Source organism: Oncorhynchus kisutch, linkage group LG29 (genome assembly GCF_002021735.2).
Source record: "Oncorhynchus kisutch isolate 150728-3 linkage group LG29, Okis_V2, whole genome shotgun sequence".
NCBI classification, from domain to species: domain Eukaryota; kingdom Metazoa; phylum Chordata; class Actinopteri; order Salmoniformes; family Salmonidae; genus Oncorhynchus; species Oncorhynchus kisutch.
Genome location: NC_034202.2, coordinates 30,447,158 through 30,470,181, shown reverse-complemented (window position 1 = coordinate 30,470,181; position 23,024 = coordinate 30,447,158). Strand labels below are relative to the sequence as shown.

Here is a 23,024-nt window from a genome sequence, read left to right as displayed (position 1 = left end):
TTATTGTTTTAAGGTTTATTAATAGTACTGATATTCATCATCTCATGCTAATGACCCATGCACAATGTCTACAATAGTCACATTTTTTTATTCATTGCAATGCTGCTTTAGTTAGAGATACGACAGACACAGTAGGTTTGAACTGTTAATAACATTTTTTCTCTTTAAAACTGATTTTCTACATCCCTGGTTGCTTACACTTCAAGTAAAAAATCTTTCCTTCTTCTGGTGCATTATTTCTCAAAACACAATACAGTCATAGTGGAACCAGTGACTGTCCACTCACATCTGTGCATATACACACCAAAAGTACTTCATTTTGACAACACAGCCAACTGGATTCCATCTTACAAGCCATTTAACATTCAAATGATACCAGCTTACTGGTTTCAGACTTTTGAAGGATCAGGCACAGCTCCATACTTTGTTGATCGAGGAGGAAAGAGAGAACAAAACCTGCAATGCATGGGTTGGTGACAATCTGTATTATACTGAGGAATGTTTCTGTACAGCTTCTTTTTTTAAACTTTTGAGTTGCAGTAGGGCCTACTGTTTGACCTGGGTTCAAGTATTATGGCACACATGCTACAATCTAAAATCGCACAGCAGGTTGGACACATACATTATGACAACAAGCTTGAGTCTCTTGGGAGTGAATTATGTCCAGGGAGATACAAGCTAGCCTGAGGCATCCACAGCCAGAAAACGGTGGACTTTTCAGTGGAACAATCTAATTGAAAGATCAGTACATACTAAACTACAGTGGGTGGATACAGACCAATATTAATCTTTCAATCATTAAAGGAACAATACTTCTGTCATTAGAGGAACAATACTGCAGTAGCAAAGGCAACTTACTGATATGATTCTCTACATGGGTGTGGGGTCTTGCTTCATGGCCACTTTGTTTCATTGAGACAGTCTCTCTCACGCACGCACACACACACACACATGTTTCAGACACTAACAACAGCTCTATGCAGTACATGACATGACACAGATAGCTATGACTATCATCAAGGTATTATCTGAGAAGTACAGTAAATCTATGAATATTATTGTCACTTATGCTCCGTGGTCCAAGGCTATAAAGACAGATGTATTGTAGGAGGTTGAAGGTAAATGGACATTCAAGGTTGGAGACCAACAAGGAGGATCAAAAACTACATTCAGAGTGCTTTCTCTCTCATCTCAAGAGGTGCCAGATTTCCATCCTCAATAACACCAGACAACATAGATGCTTTCCCCCTGCTCTCTCCATCATGGCTTGCCAGTCCAGGGCTCTGAAAAGAAAAAGGTCATCATAAGATTCTGTGTGTTTGAGAGAAGCTAGTGTGGGCGAGCTACTGTATGTGACAACTTGCGTTTGTGATTTAAAGTGTGTAAACATGCACCTGTGAACATTCTCACAGATTCACATTCTCATCCTCACATATTTTTTTATGTACCGGACTACTGGATGTTGAACTTGTGTGAGGGTGGAGGATGAGATTGGATGAGCTTGGAATCGGCACCGGGGCTGCAGAGCCCCTCGATCAGGTTCTTGTTGCAGTCTCCTAGGCTTCCCATGGGGGAGAGTTTGGGGTAGGCCACATGGCCCGTCAGGTCCAGCAGATCTTCCAGGGCTCGGGCATTACTCATGCAGTTGTGCTGGACCTCATTGACTGGGGAGTACTCTGGGATGGAGACGAGCTCCTCCTTGGAAACTGGGCTGAGAGAGGACAAGGGATGGAGGAAATTTGTGAATTTCATAATGGTTATTCCCTCGATGGTATACTACTATGGAGCATGCTGCCCTTGAGTAATCGAGGGCGGATATGAGGTGAATAATAAATGTGAAGCCATTTTCATTATCAATATTCCTCAGGGTATGCCGAAGTGCTATGGAAAAGTTCGGAATAGGATTCTATTGATACAAAATCCCTAATATGCCCTGAGGGTAACACACATAGGTAGCTGGTATGGTGGGCAATACATGTGCATACTAACCAGTATCAGTTGCATTTATTGTTTGAATCAGTTATACATACATCATCATGTATTCCCGTAGATAGACATGGCCTTGCTCTGATGGCTTACCTGACCTCCATGGACTGCACCTCGTCATACACCCCGCTGCTTTTCACAACCAGAGGCTCCAGGTTGATGAGTGGAGGTGGGGGTCGGCCCACCGGTAGGGACGCCATGGACGGTTTCTTGGGCTGCACCTCTTGTGCGATTGTCTGTGTGGTCAACTTCACATTTACTTGGGTACACCCCTGGATTTTGAGCTGAGCAGTGGCTTGGCTGCTCACCTGGGTTTCCTCCGGTTTCTTCACCTGTACATTCTCTTGCTGGTTCACTTTGGAAGCGACCCGTCCCTTTACAAAGACACTCTCTTGCTTGAGAACCTGGGCTCCACCCTGTCCATTCACTTGGGCGGTCTGTTGTTTATTTATTTGTTTAGCGTCCTGTCCCTTTTGCAGATCAGTCTTCAGTGGGGTTACCTGGTAGGTGGCTTGACCCTTCACCAGGGCACTGTCCTGCTTGTTGACATGAACAGTGACCTGTCCATTAACCTGAGACTCAACCTTTGGGTTTTCTTGCACATTCACCTGAGCATTAGTTTCAATCTTCATCTTTGAGTTCATTTGCATTTCCCCTGTAGAGAACAAAATTATCACATTGCACAGAACTATTCCCTGAGAAAGAGCACCACAAGACCTGACCAAGGACGGCTTAAAAATATGCTAAATATACACAAATCCCATGCCTCCCCTAGAATCATGTCAGAATTTGTTAAATCCCTGGCCAATATTACCCCTTGAAATTGTCCCATTCCTTAACCTATATGCACTACTGTGGCAACATATCATACATGACTACCTTTGTGAGCCAGAGGGGTTCCCAATATCAAGTAGACAGGCAGATTTGCTTGTTCTACATCAGCTAATCAAATAGAACAAGAAATGCAGATTGGTCTTTCTCTTCAATTTCATTACATTTTCTAAATACTGTGTGTATTAGGTAACAACACATCCGCCACGCTGAACATTAACACGGGGGCGCCTCAGGGGTGCGTGCTCAGTTCCCTCCTGTACTCCCTGTTCACTCATGACTGCACGGCCAGGCACAACTCCAACATCATCATTAAGTTTGCTGATGACTCAACAGTGGTAGGGCTGATCACCGACAACGATGAGACAGCCTATAGGGAGGAGGTCAGAGACCTGACCATGTGGTGCAAGGACAACAACCTCTCCCTCAACATCAAGACAAAGGAGTTGATTGTGGACAACAGGAAAAGGAGGACCGAGCACGCCCCCATTCTCATCGACGGGGCTGTAGTGGAGCAGGTTGAGAGCTTCAAGTTCCTTGGCGTCCACATCAACAATAAACTAACATGGTCTAAGCACACCAAGACAGTCGTGAAGAGGGCACGACAAAACCTATTTCCCTTCAGGAGGGTAGTGCGTACGGCCCAGTACATCACCGGGGCCAAGCTTCCTGCCAACCAGGACCTCTATACCAGGCGGTATCAGAGGAAGGCCCTAAAATTTGTCAAAGACTCCAGCCACCCTAGTCATAGACTGTTCTCTCTGCTATCACACGGCAAGCGGCACCGGAGTGCCAAGTCAAGGTCCCAGAGGCTTCTAAACAGCTTCTACCCCAAAACCATAAGACTCCTGAACAGCTAATCAAATGGCTACTCAGACTATTTGCACCCCTCCCCACGCTGCTGCTACTCTCTGTTATTATCTATGCATAGCCACTTTAACAACCCTACCTGCATGTACATAATTATCTCAATTACCTCGACACCGGTGCCCCAGCACATTGACACATTGACTCTGTACCGGTACCCCCTGTATATAGCCCGCTATTGTTATTTACTGCTGCTCTTTAATTATTTGTTTTTTTTATCTCCTACTTTAAAAAAATAAATAATTGTTGTTGTATTTTCTTAAAACTGCATCGTTGGTTAAGGGCTCATAAGTAAGCATTTCACTGTAAGGTTATTTCACCTGTTGTATTCGGCGCATATTTATTTTTTAAATTTTTATTTCACCTTTATTTAACCAGGTAGGCTAGTTGAGAACAAGTTCTCATTTGCAACTGCGACCTGGCCAAGATAAAGCATAGCATTGTGAACAGACAACACAGAGTTACACATGGAGTAAACAATTACAAGTCAATAACACAGTAGAGAATAAAAAGGGGAGTCTATATACATTGTGTGCAAAAGGCATGAGGAGGTAGGCGAATAATTACAATTTTGCAGATTAACACTGGAGTGATAAATGATCAGATGGTCATGTACAGGTAGAGATATTGGTGTGCAAAAGAGCAGAAAAGTAAATAAATAAAAACAGTATGGGGATGAGGTAGGTAAAAATGGGTGGGCTATTTACCGATAGACTATGTACAGCTGCAGCGATCGGTTAGCTGCTCAGATAGCAGATGTTTGAAGTTGGTGAGGGAGATAAAAGTCTCCAACTTCAGCGATTTTTGCAATTCGTTCCAGTCACAGGCAGCAGAGAACTGGAACGAAAGGCGGCCAAATGAGGTGTTGGCTTTAGGGATGATCAGTGAGATACACCTGCTGGAGCGCGTGCTACGGATGGGTGTTGCCATCGTGACCAGTGAACTGAGATAAGGCGGAGCTTTACCTAGCATGGACTTGTAGATGACTTGGAGCCAGTGGGTCTGGCGATGAATATGTAGCGAGGGCCAGCCGACTAGAGCATGCAAGTCGCAGTGGTGGGTGGTATAAGGTGCTTTAGTGACAAAACGGATGGCACTGTGATAAACTGCATCCAGTTTGCTGAGTAGAGTGTTGGAAGCAATTTTGTAGATGACATCGCCGAAGTCGAGGATCGGTATGATAGTCAGTTTTACTAGGATAAGTTTGGCAGCGTGAGTGAAGGAGGCTTTGTTGCGGAATAGAAAGCCGACTCTTGATTTGATTTTCGATTGGAGATGTTTGATTTGATGTTCAACCTTTCTAGTGAAAAATAGTACAGATGAAGTTCCATGCTGAGGGCTGCATTTTGGCAGGAACAGAGGAGTTATAAATAGCCAAAGACCTTGAACATAATCTAGGATGCAGAGCGAATCCAATCCTCTCCCGAGGACAGGTATTGGAAAAACACTGCTAAATTACAGCCATGCAGGAGTCTCCTATGTTGATGGAAAAGTACTGGGGTCTCTCACCCACCATGCCCAGTCTACTTTCTGCTGCCACTGGGTGGGACTCCTATACAACATGCTTTAGTAAGCATTTATACATTCATAGGGGGTCTTTCCTGCTCGGGCAGGCAGAGTATCAGTGGGTGAGTGGAATGGATCACCTACCTGGTGGTGAGACAGGCTGAGGCAGAGTATCCACCTGCCCTTCCTCATTCTGCTTCAATATGGAACAAAGATGGAGGCAACATTTATTATTCCACAGCAAATAAGAACAAAATGATGTACAATACTGTGTGATTAAGACCTGTAGTAATCAGGACGCATAAACCAATGTATCAACAATGATACAATTTCATCCTGATAATGATCACAACATAGATATAAAAACAAAAGCTCTTGGGGGGGGGGGGGGGGGGGGTTACAAGCTGCAAAGCACATACTATGTTAGTATGCAATACCTTACAGGATCACACAACATCACATGGATAATACAACAGTCAGCAGGTCCCTTCCTTGAAGCGGTGCAGAGCTATGAGAACGGCAGGCACATCTACAGTACCTTCATCTCAGCCTGGTTCTCATCACTCTTCCTGGTTCTCTTCATTATCTCCTCAATTCTCTGTGGGGATTGCATCAACATTTGATTAAGGACTGGTCCAGACTTTGATGACGTGTATTGAGCGGTGCAGACTGGGTTTCAGAGAGGCTGATTTATTCAGTAATAAGCATTGAGTACTGAGTCATAAAAACCTTCTTCCGCAGATGTCTCTCCTCTTCTTGTTGTAGCTTGAGTATCTCTCTCTCCTGACGCTGACGCTCCGCATCCTTCTGTGCCTGTAACTCGGCCTCCTCCTTCTGTATCGATGAAGATAGAGGATTTATGCTTGGAAGTGAAACAGTACTGTGTGCTGTGCAAACAACTCATGTTAAACATGCACCAGAGTAGACCTTCTGCATATCACCATACAGACAGTCACAACATAGTGACCCCCCCCCCCACCTCTCTGTCCATCTTGACCTGTAGCTCCTTATCCTGGCCCTCCCGCTGCAGTTTCTCCTCTTCCTCCCACGTCCTACGGAGGTCCTCCTGTCTGCTCCTCTCCTCTTCAGCCCGTCGAGCCTCCTCCTCCTGCCGTGCTCGCTCCTCTGCCTGTCTCCTCCTCAGCTGCACCGCCTTCAGACTGAGTGACACAGAGACAGACATGATGACTTGCAGTATATGCCATCAGTCACATCCACATCCACAGACACGCAGACACACCATCTGTCCGGCATGTACTGACAAACAAAGAGACGCATGGTGACACTAACCACTGAGACACACAGTCTCCTTACCGCTCATCCTCCTCCTGCTCACAACGTTGTTTCTCCTCCAGCTCCTTCTGCACCCTGGCCAGACGCCTACGCTCTGCTAGCAGTCTAGATGCTTCCTCTGCGCTTGTCGTTCCAGCAATTCCTTTTCCTGTTGGCGTCACTGACGATGGCTCTGTCACAAAGATAAAGGCCCAAATGTGTGTGCATTGAAACTCGTGCCCTTTTGACAATGCACTGATAGATGTACTTAAATATTGATATACACAAAACGATTGGTAAAGAGTTTCACCTGTGCTGTTATCTGTATTCAGGTCGCTGCAGGCGGACTTTGGCATCTTCTTGTCTGGAGTGTCTATTTTGGATGCTTTCCTATCAGCAGTCTCAGCCATAGGACTCTTCTTATCAGGGTTGTCCTTCTTTTCAGAAATCTCACCTTTTAAGTTCTTACTGGGGGTCTCAGTTTTTGGGAATCTCTTTTCTGGGGTCTCAGTGTTAGACAGTTTTTTTTCAGCGGTGTCAGCTTGAGAAGACTTCTCAGGGCTCTGAATATCAGACATCTTTTTCACAGGGGTCTCTGGCTTGGAGACATTTCTGTCACTGATGTTGTTGTGCCCTTTGGCTTCTTCAACTTGTCCGTCCTCCTTCTTGTTGCCGTCGGTAACCGGGGTGGTGGGTCTGTGCCTGATGGGAGAAGAGTGGTACTGGCGCACAGTGCAGGGAGACTGGGTACAGCTCTTAGGCAACAACCTAGCAACAAGAAAGACATCATCACCCTCTGTCACAGTAACTAGGACCGACCACATGGATTCAGCAGCAGGACAGCGAGTCTTACTTGGGGGTGGCGGGGGAGGCTGAGCGTCTGGTGAACATGGCTGGGGATTCTGCTCTTCTCACAGGGGAGCCTGTCGCCGGGGAGCCAGTCATTCTCTCTCTGCGCAACCTCTCCTTCTGAAAACACACCAGAGAGAATGTCAGTGTGTGTGCATGTGTGTGTAATCCTGCCAACATGGCCCTGCCAACATGGCCCTGCCAACATGGCCCTGCCAACTCTTCACTGGTTTCTGTCTATTCCACAACCAAGTGGGTAGGTAAAACAAGTCTGACCTTGGGGGTTTGAGGGGTGGAGATAGACCCCCCTGCTGACTCCTCTGGAGAGCCCTGGAGCCTCCGTCGATTAGCCCGGCTTGGCGAGCCCCGATAGGGTGACCTGTGGGGGCTGCAGGGAGCTGCACAACGACAGACATCAGACACTCAGAGGTCAAAGGATAAATTAATTATCAAGTTAAGATGTATTGTGGTCAGAGGAGATACAATGATGGTAATTCCATATTTTCTGATCAATATCCACAGTATAGGTATGGAGGAAACTAACTATACTATCAATTTTTGTAATGAATCATACAAATTATTTTGTCTTTTCGCATGGTCATATGTCGCAAGTTAGAGTGATGTTTGCACAATCCCCCCAAATACATCACGAATACTATATAAATTGGCATTTAGAAAATAAAATAAAAACACCCACACACATTACTACTGCCATATTTACAGTGGTGTAGTGGAGGGTCAACACCGTTTACTCACCTTTTTTATTTCACACGAGCGTTACAGAAAAATGAATTGAAAGTACTGTGTTTATCCACCTATTTTGTTTACCACTACATCACTGTACATTATGTAAGGCATGCAATGTTAAGCAACACTTTGTGAAGCATCTTAGCGTGTAGTTATTTTTTCTCCTTGTCACTCCAAAACATACACAGAAACACAGTAGACAGCTGTTACACACATACTGAATACGCACATTTAAACACATCTACACCCTCTGACACATACATTCAAAAAAGCCAGACCTAGACATAAATAAAGTAGATCAAATGTCATGTCTATCGGCAGAAGTAGAAATGCTGCCATGCAGTCCCTAGTTTCTACATCACTAACGCTGCATGATGTCACTGGTGTGTTACCTGCCTGGAAACATTTACTGCCTATGTGCAAAAACTTGTCGGTCCAAATGTTTTGTCTAGCTGCTACCTGTGCATCGGTGGCAGGGCAGATGGAGGTCTGCTGCACTGTGGCACTGTGGCACTGGGTCATAGAGGAGTGAGTGTGGGTAAGAAGGCGGTGGACCATCAGGCTCTCCACAGAGTTCATGTGACAGCGCTGGGCTGATGGAGGGGTCAGGGGTCAATGGAAGAGTTGGCAGGAGGGGACGGAGATGAGGATGACGAACAAAACAAAATGCCATGAGGGACATGAGACGGAGAAATTAAGGTGCTCGAAGCAGAAGGAGAAGCGGAATGGGGCTAAGAATGCTTGTTCTAGACTAGTGAGTACTGTACACCCGGACAATGGAAAAGATGTATGGGTCTGCCTCAAAAATGTCTCATTGTCATTTGTGATGACACGGACAGAAGTAGCTATTAGCAGTGAGGGTGAGAGTAGCAGTTGCCAAAGTCATAGTGTTTAGGTTAGTAGTAGTAGCATTGATAGTAGTAGTAGTGATAATAGTACTAGTACTAGTAGTGGTGATAGCAGCCACAGTAGCAGTAATAGTAGTAATAGTGGTGATAGTGGTAGTATTAGTGGTGATAGTAGTAGAAGGAGTAGTATTAGTGGTGATAGTAGTAGAAGGAGTAGTACTAGTGGTGATAGTAGCAGTAATTGTAGCAGTAATAGTGGTGAAAGAAGCAGTAGTAGTAGAGGTAATAGTAGTAATAGTGGTGATAGTAGTAGTACTAGTGGTAATAGTAGTAGTAGTAGTAGTGGTGGTGATAGTAGTAGAAGGAGTAGTAGTAGTAGTAGTATTAGTGGTGATAGTTGTAGTAGCAGTCATAGTAGTAGTGGTGATAGTAGTAGTACTAGTGGTGATAGCAGTAGTAGTAGTAGTAGAAGTGGTGATAGTAGTAGAAGGAATAGTAGTAGTAGTAGTACTAGTGGTGATAGTAGTAGAAGGAGTAGTAGTAATGGTGATAGAAGTAGTACTAGTGGTGAAAGAAGTAGTAGTAGTAGTAGTGGTGATAGTAGTAGTAGTAGTAGTAGTAGTTGAAGAAGTAGTACTAGTGGTGATAGTAGTAGAAGGATTAGTAGTAGTACTACTACTACTACTAGTAGTAGTAGTAGTAGTAGTAGTAGTATTAGTGGTGATAATAGTAGTACTAGTGGGGATAGTAGTAATACTAGTGGTGATAGTTGTAGTAGCAGTCATAGTAGTAGTGGTGATAGTAGTAGTACTAGTGGTGATAGTAGTAGTAGCAGTAGTAGTAGTAGTGGTGATAGTAGTAGAAGTAGTAGTAGTAGTAGTAGTGGTGCTGATAGTAGTAGAAGGAGAAGTAGTAGTAGTGGTGATAGTAGTAGAAGGAGTAGTAGTAGTAGTAGTAGTAGTAGTAGTAGTAGTAGTGGTGCTGGTAGTAGTAGAAGGAGAAGTAGTAGTAGTACTAGTAGTAGTAGGGTGATAGTAGTAGAAGGAGTAGTAGTAGTAGTAGTAGTGGTGCTGATAGTAGTAGAATGAGAAGTAGTAGTAGTACTAGTAGTAATAGTGGTGCTGATAGTAGTAGAAGGAGAAGTAGTAGTAGTACTAGTAGTAGTAGTAGTAGTAGTAGTCGTAGGGGTGATAGTAGTAGAAGGAGTAGTACAGTGGTGATAGTAGAAGGATTAGTGGTAGTAGTAGTACTAGTAGTAGTAGTAATGGTGATAGTAGTAGTAGTAGTAGTAGTAGTAGTAGTAGTGATAGTAGTAGTGGTACTAGTAGTTGTAGTGATAGTAGTAGTAGTAGTAGTAGTGGTGATAGTAGTAGAAGGAGAAGTAATAGTAGTACTAGTAGTTGTAGTGATAGTAGTAGTAGTAGTAGTAGTAGTGGTGATAGTAGTAGAAAGAGAAGTAGAGGTAGTACTAGTAGTAGTCGAAGGAGTAGTAGTAGTAGTAGTAGTAGTAGTAGTAGTGGTGCTGATAGTAGTAGAAGGAGAAGTAGTAGTAGTACCAGTAGTAGTAGTGGTGATAGTAGTAGAAGGAGTAGTACTAGTGGTGATAGTAGCAGTAATTGTAGCAGTAATAGTGGTGAAAGAAGCAGTAGTAGTAGAGGTAATAGTAGTAATAGTGGTGATAGTAGTAGTACTAGTGGTAATAGTAGTAGTAGTAGTAGTGGTGGTGATAGTAGTAGAAGGAGTAGTAGTAGTAGTAGTATTAGTGGTGATAGTTGTAGTAGCAGTCATAGTAGTAGTGGTGATAGTAGTAGTACTAGTGGTGATAGCAGTAGTAGTAGTAGTGGTGATAGTAGTAGAAGGAATAGTAGTAGTAGTAGTACTAGTGGTGATAGTAGTAGAAGGAGTAGTAGTAATGGTGATAGAAGTAGTACTAGTGGTGAAAGAAGTAGTAGTAGTAGTAGTGGTGATAGTAGTAGTAGTAGTAGTAGTAGTTGAAGAAGTAGTACTAGTGGTGATAGTAGTAGAAGGATTAGTAGTAGTACTACTACTACTACTAGTAGTAGTAGTAGTAGTAGTAGTAGTATTAGTGGTGATAATAGTAGTACTAGTGGGGATAGTAGTAATACTAGTGGTGATAGTTGTAGTAGCAGTCATAGTAGTAGTGGTGATAGTAGTAGTACTAGTGGTGATAGTAGTAGTAGCAGTAGTAGTAGTAGTGGTGATAGTAGTAGAAGTAGTAGTAGTAGTAGTAGTGGTGCTGATAGTAGTAGAAGGAGAAGTAGTAGTAGTGGTGATAGTAGTAGAAGGAGTAGTAGTAGTAGTAGTAGTAGTAGTAGTAGTAGTAGTAGTGGTGCTGGTAGTAGTAGAAGGAGAAGTAGTAGTAGTACTAGTAGTAGTAGGGTGATAGTAGTAGAAGGAGTAGTAGTAGTAGTAGTAGTAGTGGTGCTGATAGTAGTAGAATGAGAAGTAGTAGTAGTACTAGTAGTAATAGTGGTGCTGATAGTAGTAGAAGGAGAAGTAGTAGTAGTACTAGTAGTAGTAGTAGTAGTAGTAGGGGTGATAGTAGTAGAAGGAGTAGTACAGTGGTGATAGTAGAAGGATTAGTGGTAGTAGTAGTACTAGTAGTAGTAGTAATGGTGATAGTAGTAGTAGTAGTAGTAGTAGTAGTAGTGATAGTAGTAGTGGTACTAGTAGTTGTAGTGATAGTAGTAGTAGTAGTAGTAGTGGTGATAGTAGTAGAAGGAGAAGTAATAGTAGTAGTGGTGCTGATAGTAGTAATAGTAGTAGTAGTAGTAGTAGTGATAGTAGTAGAAGTAGTAGTACTAGTGGTGATAGTAGAAGGATTAGTAGTAGTAGTAGTACTAGTAGTAGTAGTGGTGATAGTAGTAGTAGTAGTACTAGTGGTGATATTAGTAGAAGGAGAAGTAGTAGTAGTACTAGTAGTTGTAGTGATAGTAGTAGTAGTAGTAGTAGTAGTGGTGATAGTAGTAGAAAGAGAAGTAGAGGTAGTACTAGTAGTAGTCGAAGGAGTAGTAGTAGTAGTAGTAGTAGTAGTAGTGGTGCTGATAGTAGTAGAAGGAGAAGTAGTAGTAGTACCAGTAGTAGTAGTGGTGATAGTAGTAGAAGGAGTAGTAGTAGTAGTAGTAGTAGTAGTAGTAGTAGTAGTAGTAGTGGTGCTGGTAGTAGTAGAAGGAGAAGGAGAAGTAGTAGTAGTACTAGTAGTAGTAGGGTGATAGTAGTAAGAGGAGTAGTAGTAGTAGTAGTGGTGCTGGTAGTAGTAGAAGGAGAAGTAGTAGTAGTAGTACTAGTAGTAGTAGGGTGATAGTAGTAGTGCTGATAGTAGTAGTAATAGTAGTAGTACTAGTAGTATTAGTGGTGATGGTAGCAGAAGGAGTAGTACTAGTGGTGATAGTAGAAGGATTAGTAGTAGTAGTAGTGGTGATAGTAGTACTAGTAGTTGTAGTGATAGTAGTAGTCGCAGTATTGGTGAAAGTAGTAGAAGGAGAAGTAGTAGTAGTACTAGTAGTAGTAGTAGTAGTGGTGATAGTAGTAGTAGTAGTAGTAGTAGTGATAGTAGTAGTGGTGATAGAAGTAGTACTAGTGATGATAATAGTAGTACTAGTGGGGATAGTAGTAGTAGTAGTAGTAGTAGTAGTAGTAATACTAGTGGTGATAGTTGTAGAAGTAGTAGTACTTGTGATTATAGTAGTAGTAGTAGTAGTAGTAGTAATACTAGTGGTGATAGTAGTAGAAGGAGTATTAGTAGTACTTGTATGTAAAACTGGTGGACTACCTGTTCCTGTGCATGTTGAATGGCAAATACTGCTCGTCACTTCATTATTATTGGGTTATGTTTTCCAAATACTCATGGGGATAGGATGGGCTCTCTGAAATACAAAATATATAACACTGATTATTTCAATGAGTGATATTACAGATTGGTAAGATGCAGAAAGAAACCTTGCGAATGTCAAACCTCAACCAAAGTGTTGTGACTGAGTGACATATGCTTTCAATGAGGAGCGACAAGGAGGTTTCAAACAATGAAAAGGAGGAAGTGAAGTGGTGTACATGTGGCCCTAATGCCTGTCCTTTCCTAATGGATCTCTTGTTCACTTTCTTATCTGTGTATCCTTAAACCCTACATCTCTATTGTTATCCCTTGCTGTCTCTTTTGCTCGACCCGGATTGACTTGTAAGTGCCAAAAGACAACTAAGATATCAAAATAGCAAAGCTGAGCACAAACACCTACACATACCCTCACACATACACACGTAAAAAAAATATTGATAAAAGCAGCAATTATACAACATCAATGTGCACTTGTACATTAGTAATTGTTCCAGGCACACAACTCCTCCCACACACCCTCATGCTTTCAGATACACTTTCTGATTTAGCTGTTGCACATGCATTCTGGGAAATATACATAAAACCTTTGAGTCGGCATGACATTTCCCTAAAACCAAACAGCCAATGAGAGCAGTGGTCACTGTGGGGTGGAGAGCAGGATGGGGGACAGGGGATTGGTGGACCGAACGGGAGGGGTTCATAACATTACCGGATTCGCTGGCAGCAGGAAAGGGGGCGGCGAGTTCATGGGGAAAGGTGGAGGCGGGGAGAGGGGCATTCTCACAGTCACCTATAGGCAGCGGGCGGAGCAGAGAGAGCACAGCGTTATGGCCAGAGCTGCCACTCATGGCTTTACCTGATGACCCTCTGATATACCTGTGCACCCAGCATGGTGCCCCGGTAGACAACTGTCTGGGGAGGTAAACCCATGCAGCAAGGCTGGAGGCAATGAGCAGGCCAGGGAGAAAGACTCTCTCTCTCACATACACACCTTTATCCTCCATATACATGTATCCCTCTATGACCCAATCCAAATCACATGTACAAACACATTCAGAAAACAGTGTAATAAACATCAGCATCTACATTTAGAACATTATGTTTCTGTATCTCAGTCCTCCATCTTAATCCATAAAGAACACCAAACTCCCAGTGCCCCATCGAAATGAAATCATCAATACCTGACTCAGGACAGAAGCCCTCAATAATGCCCTAAACCAGCAGCAAGTATGCTGTCAATTCTAAAACTGTCTGCTTTGCTCCCCTCAGGGTTGACTGAACTGATTACTATTTCCACAGTTTACGACAGGTCTGGGACAGGCAGGCACAGAGACATCACAGTCTGACCTTGAGTCTAGAAGGGTGGAGGAGAGTCATAAGCTACCAGCAGCTTCCAGAACAACACCTATCGTTTGCCCGTTTATCCGATGGACTGCTTGTTTGCTACTTTATCCGATGGACGGCTTGTGTGCTTATTTATCCGATGGACTGCTTGTGTGCTAGTTTATCTGATGGACTGCTTGTGTGCGAGTTTATCTGATGGACTGCTTGTGTGCGAGTTTATCTGATGGACGGCTTGTGTGCTAGTTTATCTGATGGACGGCTTGTGTGCTAGTTTATCTGATGGACGGCTTGTGTGCTAGTTTATCTGATGGACTGCTTGTGTGCTAGTTTATCTGATGGACTGCTTGTGTGCTAGTTTATCTGATGGACTGCTTGTGTGCTAGTTTATCTGATGGACTGCTTGTGTGCTAGTTTATCTGATGGACTGATTGTGTGCTAGTTTATCTGATGGACTGATTGTGTGCTTGTATCTGGTAGAGAGGAGAACTCCAAATGTGTATCCTATAACTTTAGAAGCCACAAAGGGACATGCCAAATCGAATTAGCCTAGGACATTTAGTGCGGTTCCTCCCTCCCTCTCACCATTTCTCCTTCCAGTCACTGATTCATCATTCACACTTCATTGTACTCCTCTCCATCTCCCTGTTGTGGACTCACCCTGTGCTCCTCCAGCTCCGCCCCATGTCCAGCGTTTGGGCCTTTGCTCTAGCTGCAGGCTGCGTTCCAGGGAGCGTTTCATCAGAGCGTCCAGTCGCTCCTGGTTGTTCCGTTCCAGGACCGGGAAGACAAGGGAACTCTATCACTGAGCTGCTCCCCTGGACCTCCCACGAGGACCAGGCTGGTCGCTCCATAACCACCACCTCTCCTCTTACACAGCACAGTACAGTCTCACAGCACAGCACAATCTCACTTTACCACATAAGGCAGATAGAAAGAGAGCACAGCTGCCTGGAGACTCCACCCCTCCAATCACATACACATGTTGACACAAAGACACTCACACAGTCAATCTCCCAGCATGCAACAGTATTGACACAGTTTGGAGACTAGCTCCCTTCTTCCTTTATCCTATATCCCCCCACTCTCTTCTGGCCTCCTGTTCTACTCAGATTTTCCCCAGTAAATCATCTTTCATCCAAGCTAGTTAACCCTTCCCCACCCACAGTGTTGCCATGGTACACAGAGCAGGAGACAAAGCCATCTGGTGGGGGATCAACCATTGCCAACATTTCTCCATTTACAATTATTCCATCTTTTCCTCCTATATATCCCCGCTATTGCTTTTAATTTCTTCCTATCTAACACAGAAAAATACATGGACATGCACCGTCAATATGAACTACACACACAGATGAAGCCAGCACAATAGCAAATATTTGAATGAGAATTACACTGCAAAGATTCAATAAAGGGTGAAAAGAAAGTGAAGAATCTTAGTAACACAGAAAAGCAAATCCGACAACAGGCTCCTCCTGTTTTTCTATTGGTCTAAAATGACATCATCCAGAGGATATAATCCATCCAATAGGAACACACACCACACACGCACACAATCGATCCGGGTGAGATTGATGCCCAGGCAAATGCTGTATCATCCGTCTCAAAAATGCATGATCTTATGAATATTACCACTTTTATAAAGATATCAAGAGAGCAGACAAAAATGATAATTAATGTTATTTCATTCCACTTAGACTTACTTAATTCTCTATAACATACATGTTTATGCTAGGTTTGAAGGCTAAACGGTGGAATCAATGTAGGCTACAAATCCCTAAAATAAATGGACCCGTCTTTGGAAAGTGGCAGTGTGTGACATGATTTAAAAAGACAAAGCTGCCAATGTCGTCGTGGCTGAGCAGATATTTTGGGAAGCATTGACAAATTGAGAGCAATGACAAAGCAGGATTAGGATCAGATTAAAAAAATGGAATGCCAGAGACATTCATTGATTAGGCTGATGAGGTCACTGAGATTTACATAGAGATCAATACCAATGGCATCAGCTTCCCAGAAGCCAGTGTTGACTGGTATGCAGGGTGGGATAGACTAGAGGGGGTGGGTGAAAATCCCCATTACCTAACAGAGCAGAGGTCTATCCAATATTTGATTGGGAGACGACATTAAGTACTGTGATTAATGAACTACAGGATTTGAGTGAATTAAAGAGCATACATTATGTTCCTGCTTATCTCTCTCTCCAAAACCCAAAACAACGTCGCCACAGAAGGATTTCATCATCTGGCTGTTGGGGCTATTGCTGCACATGCCACACACACACATAGAAACAAAAACAGAGCATACAAACTGAATAATAAACACACAAAAATGGAACTGAAACTGAACTGAAGCTGAAAGAGCTGAGTGTGAGCACAGAGGGAACTACATCATGCACTGGAAGATGTAGTGGCTAAGTGGTGAGTCTGACCTTTTCCTCCTCCAGCCTCTGTCTCCTCTTCTCCTCCACAGCAGCTCTGCGGAGCTCCTCCTTCTGTCTCTGTTCCTCCAGCTTCCTCCAGCGCTCCTCCACGGTACGCTCATACTGCAGCTGAGCCCGCCGCTCCTTCTCCATGATCGCCTGCTCTCGTACCGCTGGAAACACCAACCAACACACCCAGATTACCACCCTCTCCAACACCACTTTAACAACCAACAACAATCTTTGTTCCTGAACTGGAAGTTTTATGGGGCAAAATGATAGAACATTTCTGCTAACACGCTATAATAAATTATATAACATTTCTGCTAATCTGCTGTAATAAATTATAGAACATTTCTGCTAATCTGCTGTAATAAATGATAGAACATTTCTGCTAACACGCTATAATAAATTATATAACATTTCTGCTAATCTGCTGTAATAAATTATAGAACATTTCTGCTAATCTGCTGTAATAAATTATAGAACATTTCTGCTAATCTGCTGTAATAAATTATAGAACACTTCTGCTAATCTGCTATAATAAATTATACAACATTTCTGCTAATCTGCTGTAATAAATTATAGAACATTTCTGCTAATCTGCTGTAATAAATTATAGAACATTTCTGCTAATCTGCTGTAATAAATTATAGAACATTTCTGCTAATCTGCTGTAATAAATTATAGAACATTTCTGCTAATCTGCTGTAATAAATTATAGAACATTTCTGCTAATCTGCTGTAATAAATTATAGAACACTTCTGCTAATCTGCTATAATAAATTATACAACATTTCTGCTAATCTGCTGTAATAAATTAAACAACATTTCTGCTAATCTGCTGTAATAAATTATATAAAATTTCTGCTAATCTGCTGTAATAAATTATATAACATTTCTGCTAATCTGCTGTAATAAATTATACAACATTTCTACTAATTTGCTATAATAAATTATACAACATTTCTACTAATCTGCTATAATAAATCATACAACATTTCTACTAATCTGCTATAATAAATTATACAACATTTCTGCTAATCTGCTATAATATATTATACATTTCTGCTAATCTGCTATAATAAATTATAGAACATTTCTGCTAACCCTCAATAATAAATTATACAACATTCCTGCTAATCTGCTATAATACAAATATTGGCTTCAATAAAATATGATTTCCATCAGTCTAAATACTGACAGGAACATCACTTACCTAAACCTTTATCTCTTTCCTCACGTCTCTCTTTGGCTAAACGCATCCTGTCATCTGTCCTCAGATACCCTTCCACATCTGAGGGAATGAGATATAAAGTGATATGAAATGGGATTAAAAAAGAGAAACAGACAAGCTACACAGAAACAGAGCAAGGAGAGACGTTCAAATAGATAGTGAGGGAGAGATGTGCTTATAGAGAGGACCCTTGAAGATCTTAAGCAGCTTTCATATCTAGAAAAAGGGAAAGATTCTGTAGGGGAGCTAACAGCCACAGTGGGGGTGAGAGTGTGACTTACACTGTTTACCTGCATGATTGTTAGTGTTGTTGCCTGGCAGACGTAAAGGGGAGGGGAGCCCATTGAGCTGGGGCTTCTTCTCTATGACCAATGCTGGGCTCAGCACCTCGTCTGATATGGGAGAGATAACAGTCCCCACAGTTTATCAGCAGAGGAAAGCAGTGCTATACATAGCACTAAACCACAGTATTGGATGCACTGGATGTGTCATCTCTGTAGGGTCCGAACGGTTTGACCTACAAACTAGAGTGGTCATGCTCTACGACCCCCACAAGCATCATGGGACTCGTCTGAAGTCGGTACAGTTAATCTGCCAGTAGGCTACACACTAATACAACATGTAGGGTGTTTTGCTCTAGGACACCCACAGGACTCACAAGACTCGTCTGAATGTCCCCTGGTACCAGTTTAAAAAATGATTCCAGTATACTGTATATGGAGACTGTTTTACGCCAAAAATACTTTAATACATGTTTTATTTTTATTTGACTGTTTCCTGATATCTCTCAGATATAAGACAGACACTTCAGAACAAACGTCCTTTCGATTTTTGGGTGGGACTATCTGTTGTTCCATGTAGTGAATCTGTTATTCAATGTGATTGTATGGGCTAATAGCAGTAAGGCCAAATAAAATAATTATGAAAGTAATTCTGTAATGCACCTTTTCAATTCAGACAAGTACCCAATAAGCACCCAATAAATATGTTTAAATGTTAAGAGTGTGAGCCATCAGTTGGAGCAGTTTACTGTTTTTCACAGCTGGGCTCCCTGGATGAAGTACAACACGGGCTGGGGAGCCATGGCTGTTGCTTTGGGGTCTCTTCTCCGCAACTGACGGTGGAGTCAATCCTTCGGCTGGAGAAGGGAACATATGAGTCAAGCGAAAAGTCTGAATAGCTATTGTATGTCAGTCAAGGACAAATAGCAGCCAGGCCATTGATTTATTCTGTACTAGATTAAAAACAACAGCCATAATCTGTCCCTGTTACTTATGCATCACTCACCAAAATCTAATACAGCTCCCGGTCAAGGAGAAACCTATCAAATCACAACATTGGGTTGTACACGGCCTATAATGAAAGAACTGACTTTTGGGAAACTAGGAATTAGCCTAGATACTGAGGGGTGTTTTCGCAGACCCAGTGTAAGTAAACCTATAAGTTAAAAAGCACTTTCGATTGAGACTGTCCATATCATGCTTTTAGAGTATAGGCTATAAACTTAAATTGGGGTCTGCCAGGACAGGCCTTATAGGTAGGCAACTAACAAGAATACCTTTTCACTGGCCAGGTCACATGTCTTTAACTATTGATAAATGGTATGTGCTTTGGTGAGAAACCATATGTTTCAAGTCCCTGATTTGATTTGATTTTTAAATACATGTCTACCCTATGAAAACTAAATAAGGCCTCAAAACCAGATGTAGATATATGCATTTGATCAGCCCTAAATTCTAAGCTACTGGGCCATTTTGATTGGACATACTCAGATCTAGCTATGGAATGCTTAACTCCTCGGAGAACGTAGTTGAGCGTTCCTTAGCTAACACAGATCAGGTTACATCTGACTGTGTAATTTGAGCACAAATCATACCTTGATGATAACATTTGTACCAGTAACTGAAAACAATTACCTTGGACACCAAAATCTAGGCAACGGTTAAAATTTACCCAAGAATTTAATTTGTGGCGTCATGCACCCTGTCCATAGGTTGGTTTCAAACAGTGGAAACAGCCTTTTCCTGCAATCTAGAGCCATGTTTAATTCTATGTAAAAAATATATATGTTTATGTTTCTGCATATCTAATCATACCTTTTGAGCTGTCTGTGTCATAACTGGTGGTTATTTTTTCAAACTAAATATGCTTATCTGCATCTCTGCTAAAAATTGTTTTATTTGATTTTATTCAACCTTGATTTACAATGGCGGCCTACTTGTAAAGCCCCCCCAGCCAAATCCGGATGACGCTGGTACATTTGTGCGTCGCCCTATGGGAATCCCAATCACGGACGGTTGTGATACAGCCTGGGATCGCACCTGGGTCTGTAGTGACAACTCTAGCACTGCAATGCCCGAGCCACTCGGGAGTCTGGGTAAAGGATTGAAAGGAATGTGAGTCTTATTCGGTGAATTTAGTAATTGCTTGATTTTCTAAAGTCTACGGCTATTCGGCTATTTCAGCCACACCCACTGCTGACCGGTGTATAAAATAGAGCACACAGCCAAGCAATCTCCATAGACAAACATTGGTAGATTGGCCTTAGTGAAGAACTGTGACTTTCAATGTGTCACTGTCATAGGATGCCATCTTTCCAACAAGTCAGTTCGTCAAATTTCTGCCCTGCTAGTTAAGTGAAGTGGAAACAACAACGGCTCAGCCGCAAATTGATAGGCTACACAAGCTCAAAGATTGGGACCGCCGAGTACTGAAGCGCGTAAACACTCCCTATCGAGTTCCAAACTGCCTCTGGAAGCAACATCAGCACAAGAACTGTTCGTCTGGGGCTTCATGCAATGGGTTTCCATGGCCGAGCAGCCGCGCACAACCTAAGATCCCCATGTGCAATGCCAAGAGTCGGTTGGAGGGATGTAAAGCTCGCCACCATTGGACTCTGGAGCAGAGGAAACATTCTCCGGAGTGATGAATCATGCTTCACCAACTAGCAGTCCGACGGACTAATCTTGGTTTGGTGGATGCCGGGAGAACACTACCTGCCCGAATGCATAGTGCCAACTGTAAAGTTTGTTGGAAGAGGAATTATGGTTTGGGCTAGGCCTCTTAGTTCCAGTGAAAATAAATCTTAACGCTACAGCATACAATGCCATTCTAGACGATTATGTGCTTCCAACTTTGTGGCAACAGTTTGGGGAAGGCCCTTTCCTGTTTCAGCATGACAATGCACTTTGCACAAAGCAAAGTCCATACAGAAATGGTTTGTTCGAGATCGGTGTGGAAGAACTTGACTGGCCTGCACAGAGCCCTGACCTCAACCCTATCAAACACCTTTGTGATGAATTGGAACGCCGACTGCGAGCCAGGCCTAATCAGCCAACATCAGTGCCCGACCTCACTAATGCTCTTGTGGCTGAATGAAAGCAAGTCCTCGCAGCAATGTTCCAACATGTAGTGGAAAGCCTTCCCAGAAGACTGGAGGCTGTTATAGCAGCAAAGGGGGGACCAATTCCATATTAAAGCCCATGATTTTGGAATGAGATATTCGACGAGCATGTGTTCACATACTTTTGGTAATGTAGTGTAGATAGACAAACTAGCTACTCTAACTTCATTGATAGCCTGAAATGGCTTATTAGTAGCTAGTTGTGAGGTTGGGAGACTGGGAACCTGGGCTAAATAACACCAACTTCATAAAATTACTAGGTGGCTAGTAGCATTACAGAGAAACAACTCAAAAATAAAAATAAAACATCTAAAATTAGAATACAATTTTTAAACAGGGGGTTACCTGCCCCTGTGCCCCCTATTGGCATGACACCTCTGGCACAGAGACAATCAATTTGGCAATCAACAAAGGTGCATGTTGTCCTTTTGATGTAACAATAATTCATTGTTTAGGCAACTGACCTTCAATACAGTCAACGATATTTAGCATAGGCTATATAGGCTACATTAGGAATGGCTTAAGACTACAATGAAATGCAGTTTGGGGATACAGTGATTTATGCGCGTAGCCCTATGCCAATGTTACAGAACCCTTGACAAAATAGGCTACAGTGGAGAGAAACATTGGATATTGTAAACAATAGACAGTTAACGTTTTACCTAGCTTACCTGTCAAGGCGCTGGACGCTGTATTGATTGCCTTCTCCGCCATCGTCGTAGTCACTAGCGGATCACCCTCAAATGTATGGGTGCAATGTCAAACACCCCGCAGCAAAAGGCTCCAAATCAAGCCGAGGGAAACCGCATCGCCAGCTTCTACCTTCAGGCGCATGAGAACATATGCTGCGCTATCGAGGGATGTATCTGTTTTCCACTGCCTGCAATATGTGCGCTCCCCCGGAACGGTGCACAGGCGGTCAGGAGAGCAGTAGGATATTCGGGTGAATGCGGTTACTGAATGAGGCAATAGGCTGCTGTTTAGTGGACTAGTTTGAAGGTCAAAAGTGTTCGTGGCTAGGTATCCTTGGATAATTGTTGGGAAGGAGGGGAGAAAATTATGCGCTCCAGTTCAGGGAGTAGAGCTGGATAGAGATGATGTGCGAATATTCGACAGCGCGTCAGTGCCTCACCAGCCGGCTCCGCATTACATCATTGATGGAGGGACAAACTGTAGCCTAAGCAAATGCATGAAGTAGGCTAAAATCGAATTATTGAATTGCATTTAATAGCATTATACGTTGCCATCAAATAATTGGATACATGATGGGAGTGGGACAGACAGTTGATTCGTGCGTTTTATTTTCCATTGGGCTATATTTGGGGTGAAATAATACCTTTCTTAAAAAATATGAATTTGGAAATAGATAACTGATGTCTTAATTTTATTATTAATATGCTTTCTTCAAATAGGCTATTAGTGAAAAACATTACAATGACAGCGTCAAAACTTTTGAGTAGATGTGCCTCTGATCCCCTCTGCCCAGAGACGTGAGCGTGGATTAAGTGGTGCGCAGCATCTGAGCACCCTGCGGCGGTCTCGCTCCAGACTCAAATTAACCTCGCCCGGTACTGTCAGTCTGACTTTGTAGCAAAGCCAGCCAAATTCTGTGCGTGTCATCAAGCCATAGCAAATAAAACAAATGCGAAGAGACCATCCTTGCCTGAGCACTCCTAATTTGGTTACAAAACTGGGCGAAGTATCTGTTTCCTAGGCTTAAATGCAGCATTGTTATTGATAGGTGGAATACTGTATAAAAACAAGGCACTATTACATACTAGGTCCAGTGTTGTGCCAATACTGTAAATGCTAAATAAAAGGTTTACCAATAGGACAGAGTTCTTCTACCTGCTTTCACCATT

At 42.7% G+C, this 23,024-nt stretch overlaps 1 protein-coding gene across 12 annotated transcripts; it reads right to left on the bottom strand.

The window, feature by feature from the left end:
• On the bottom strand, positions 1 to 22,979 carry LOC109873727 (MAP7 domain-containing protein 2). 12 transcript variants are annotated; one of them, XM_031809410.1, is made up of 18 exons: positions 21,834 to 22,979; positions 18,790 to 18,897; positions 18,041 to 18,151; positions 17,742 to 17,819; positions 16,532 to 16,695; positions 14,761 to 14,860; positions 13,469 to 13,549; positions 7,588 to 7,709; positions 7,316 to 7,431; positions 6,773 to 7,230; positions 6,505 to 6,655; positions 6,170 to 6,350; positions 5,920 to 6,024; positions 5,729 to 5,788; positions 5,335 to 5,386; positions 2,080 to 2,641; positions 1,433 to 1,711; positions 1 to 1,283 (listed from the first exon to the last, which is right to left on the bottom strand). In XM_031809410.1, the coding sequence occupies exons 1-17, from the start codon at positions 21,874 to 21,876 to the stop codon at positions 1,453 to 1,455; spliced, it is 2,751 nt and encodes a 916-aa protein (XP_031665270.1). In that variant the 5' UTR covers positions 21,877 to 22,979; the 3' UTR covers positions 1 to 1,283; positions 1,433 to 1,452. The 12 variants fall into 12 exon arrangements, with proteins under 12 accessions (XP_031665270.1, XP_020321005.1, XP_020321006.1 ...); XM_020465416.2 differs by having other exon boundaries at positions 1,449 to 1,711; XM_020465417.2 differs by having other exon boundaries at positions 70 to 1,283; positions 1,449 to 1,711; positions 5,335 to 5,383.
• Between the last annotated feature and the right edge of the window lie 45 nt (positions 22,980 to 23,024).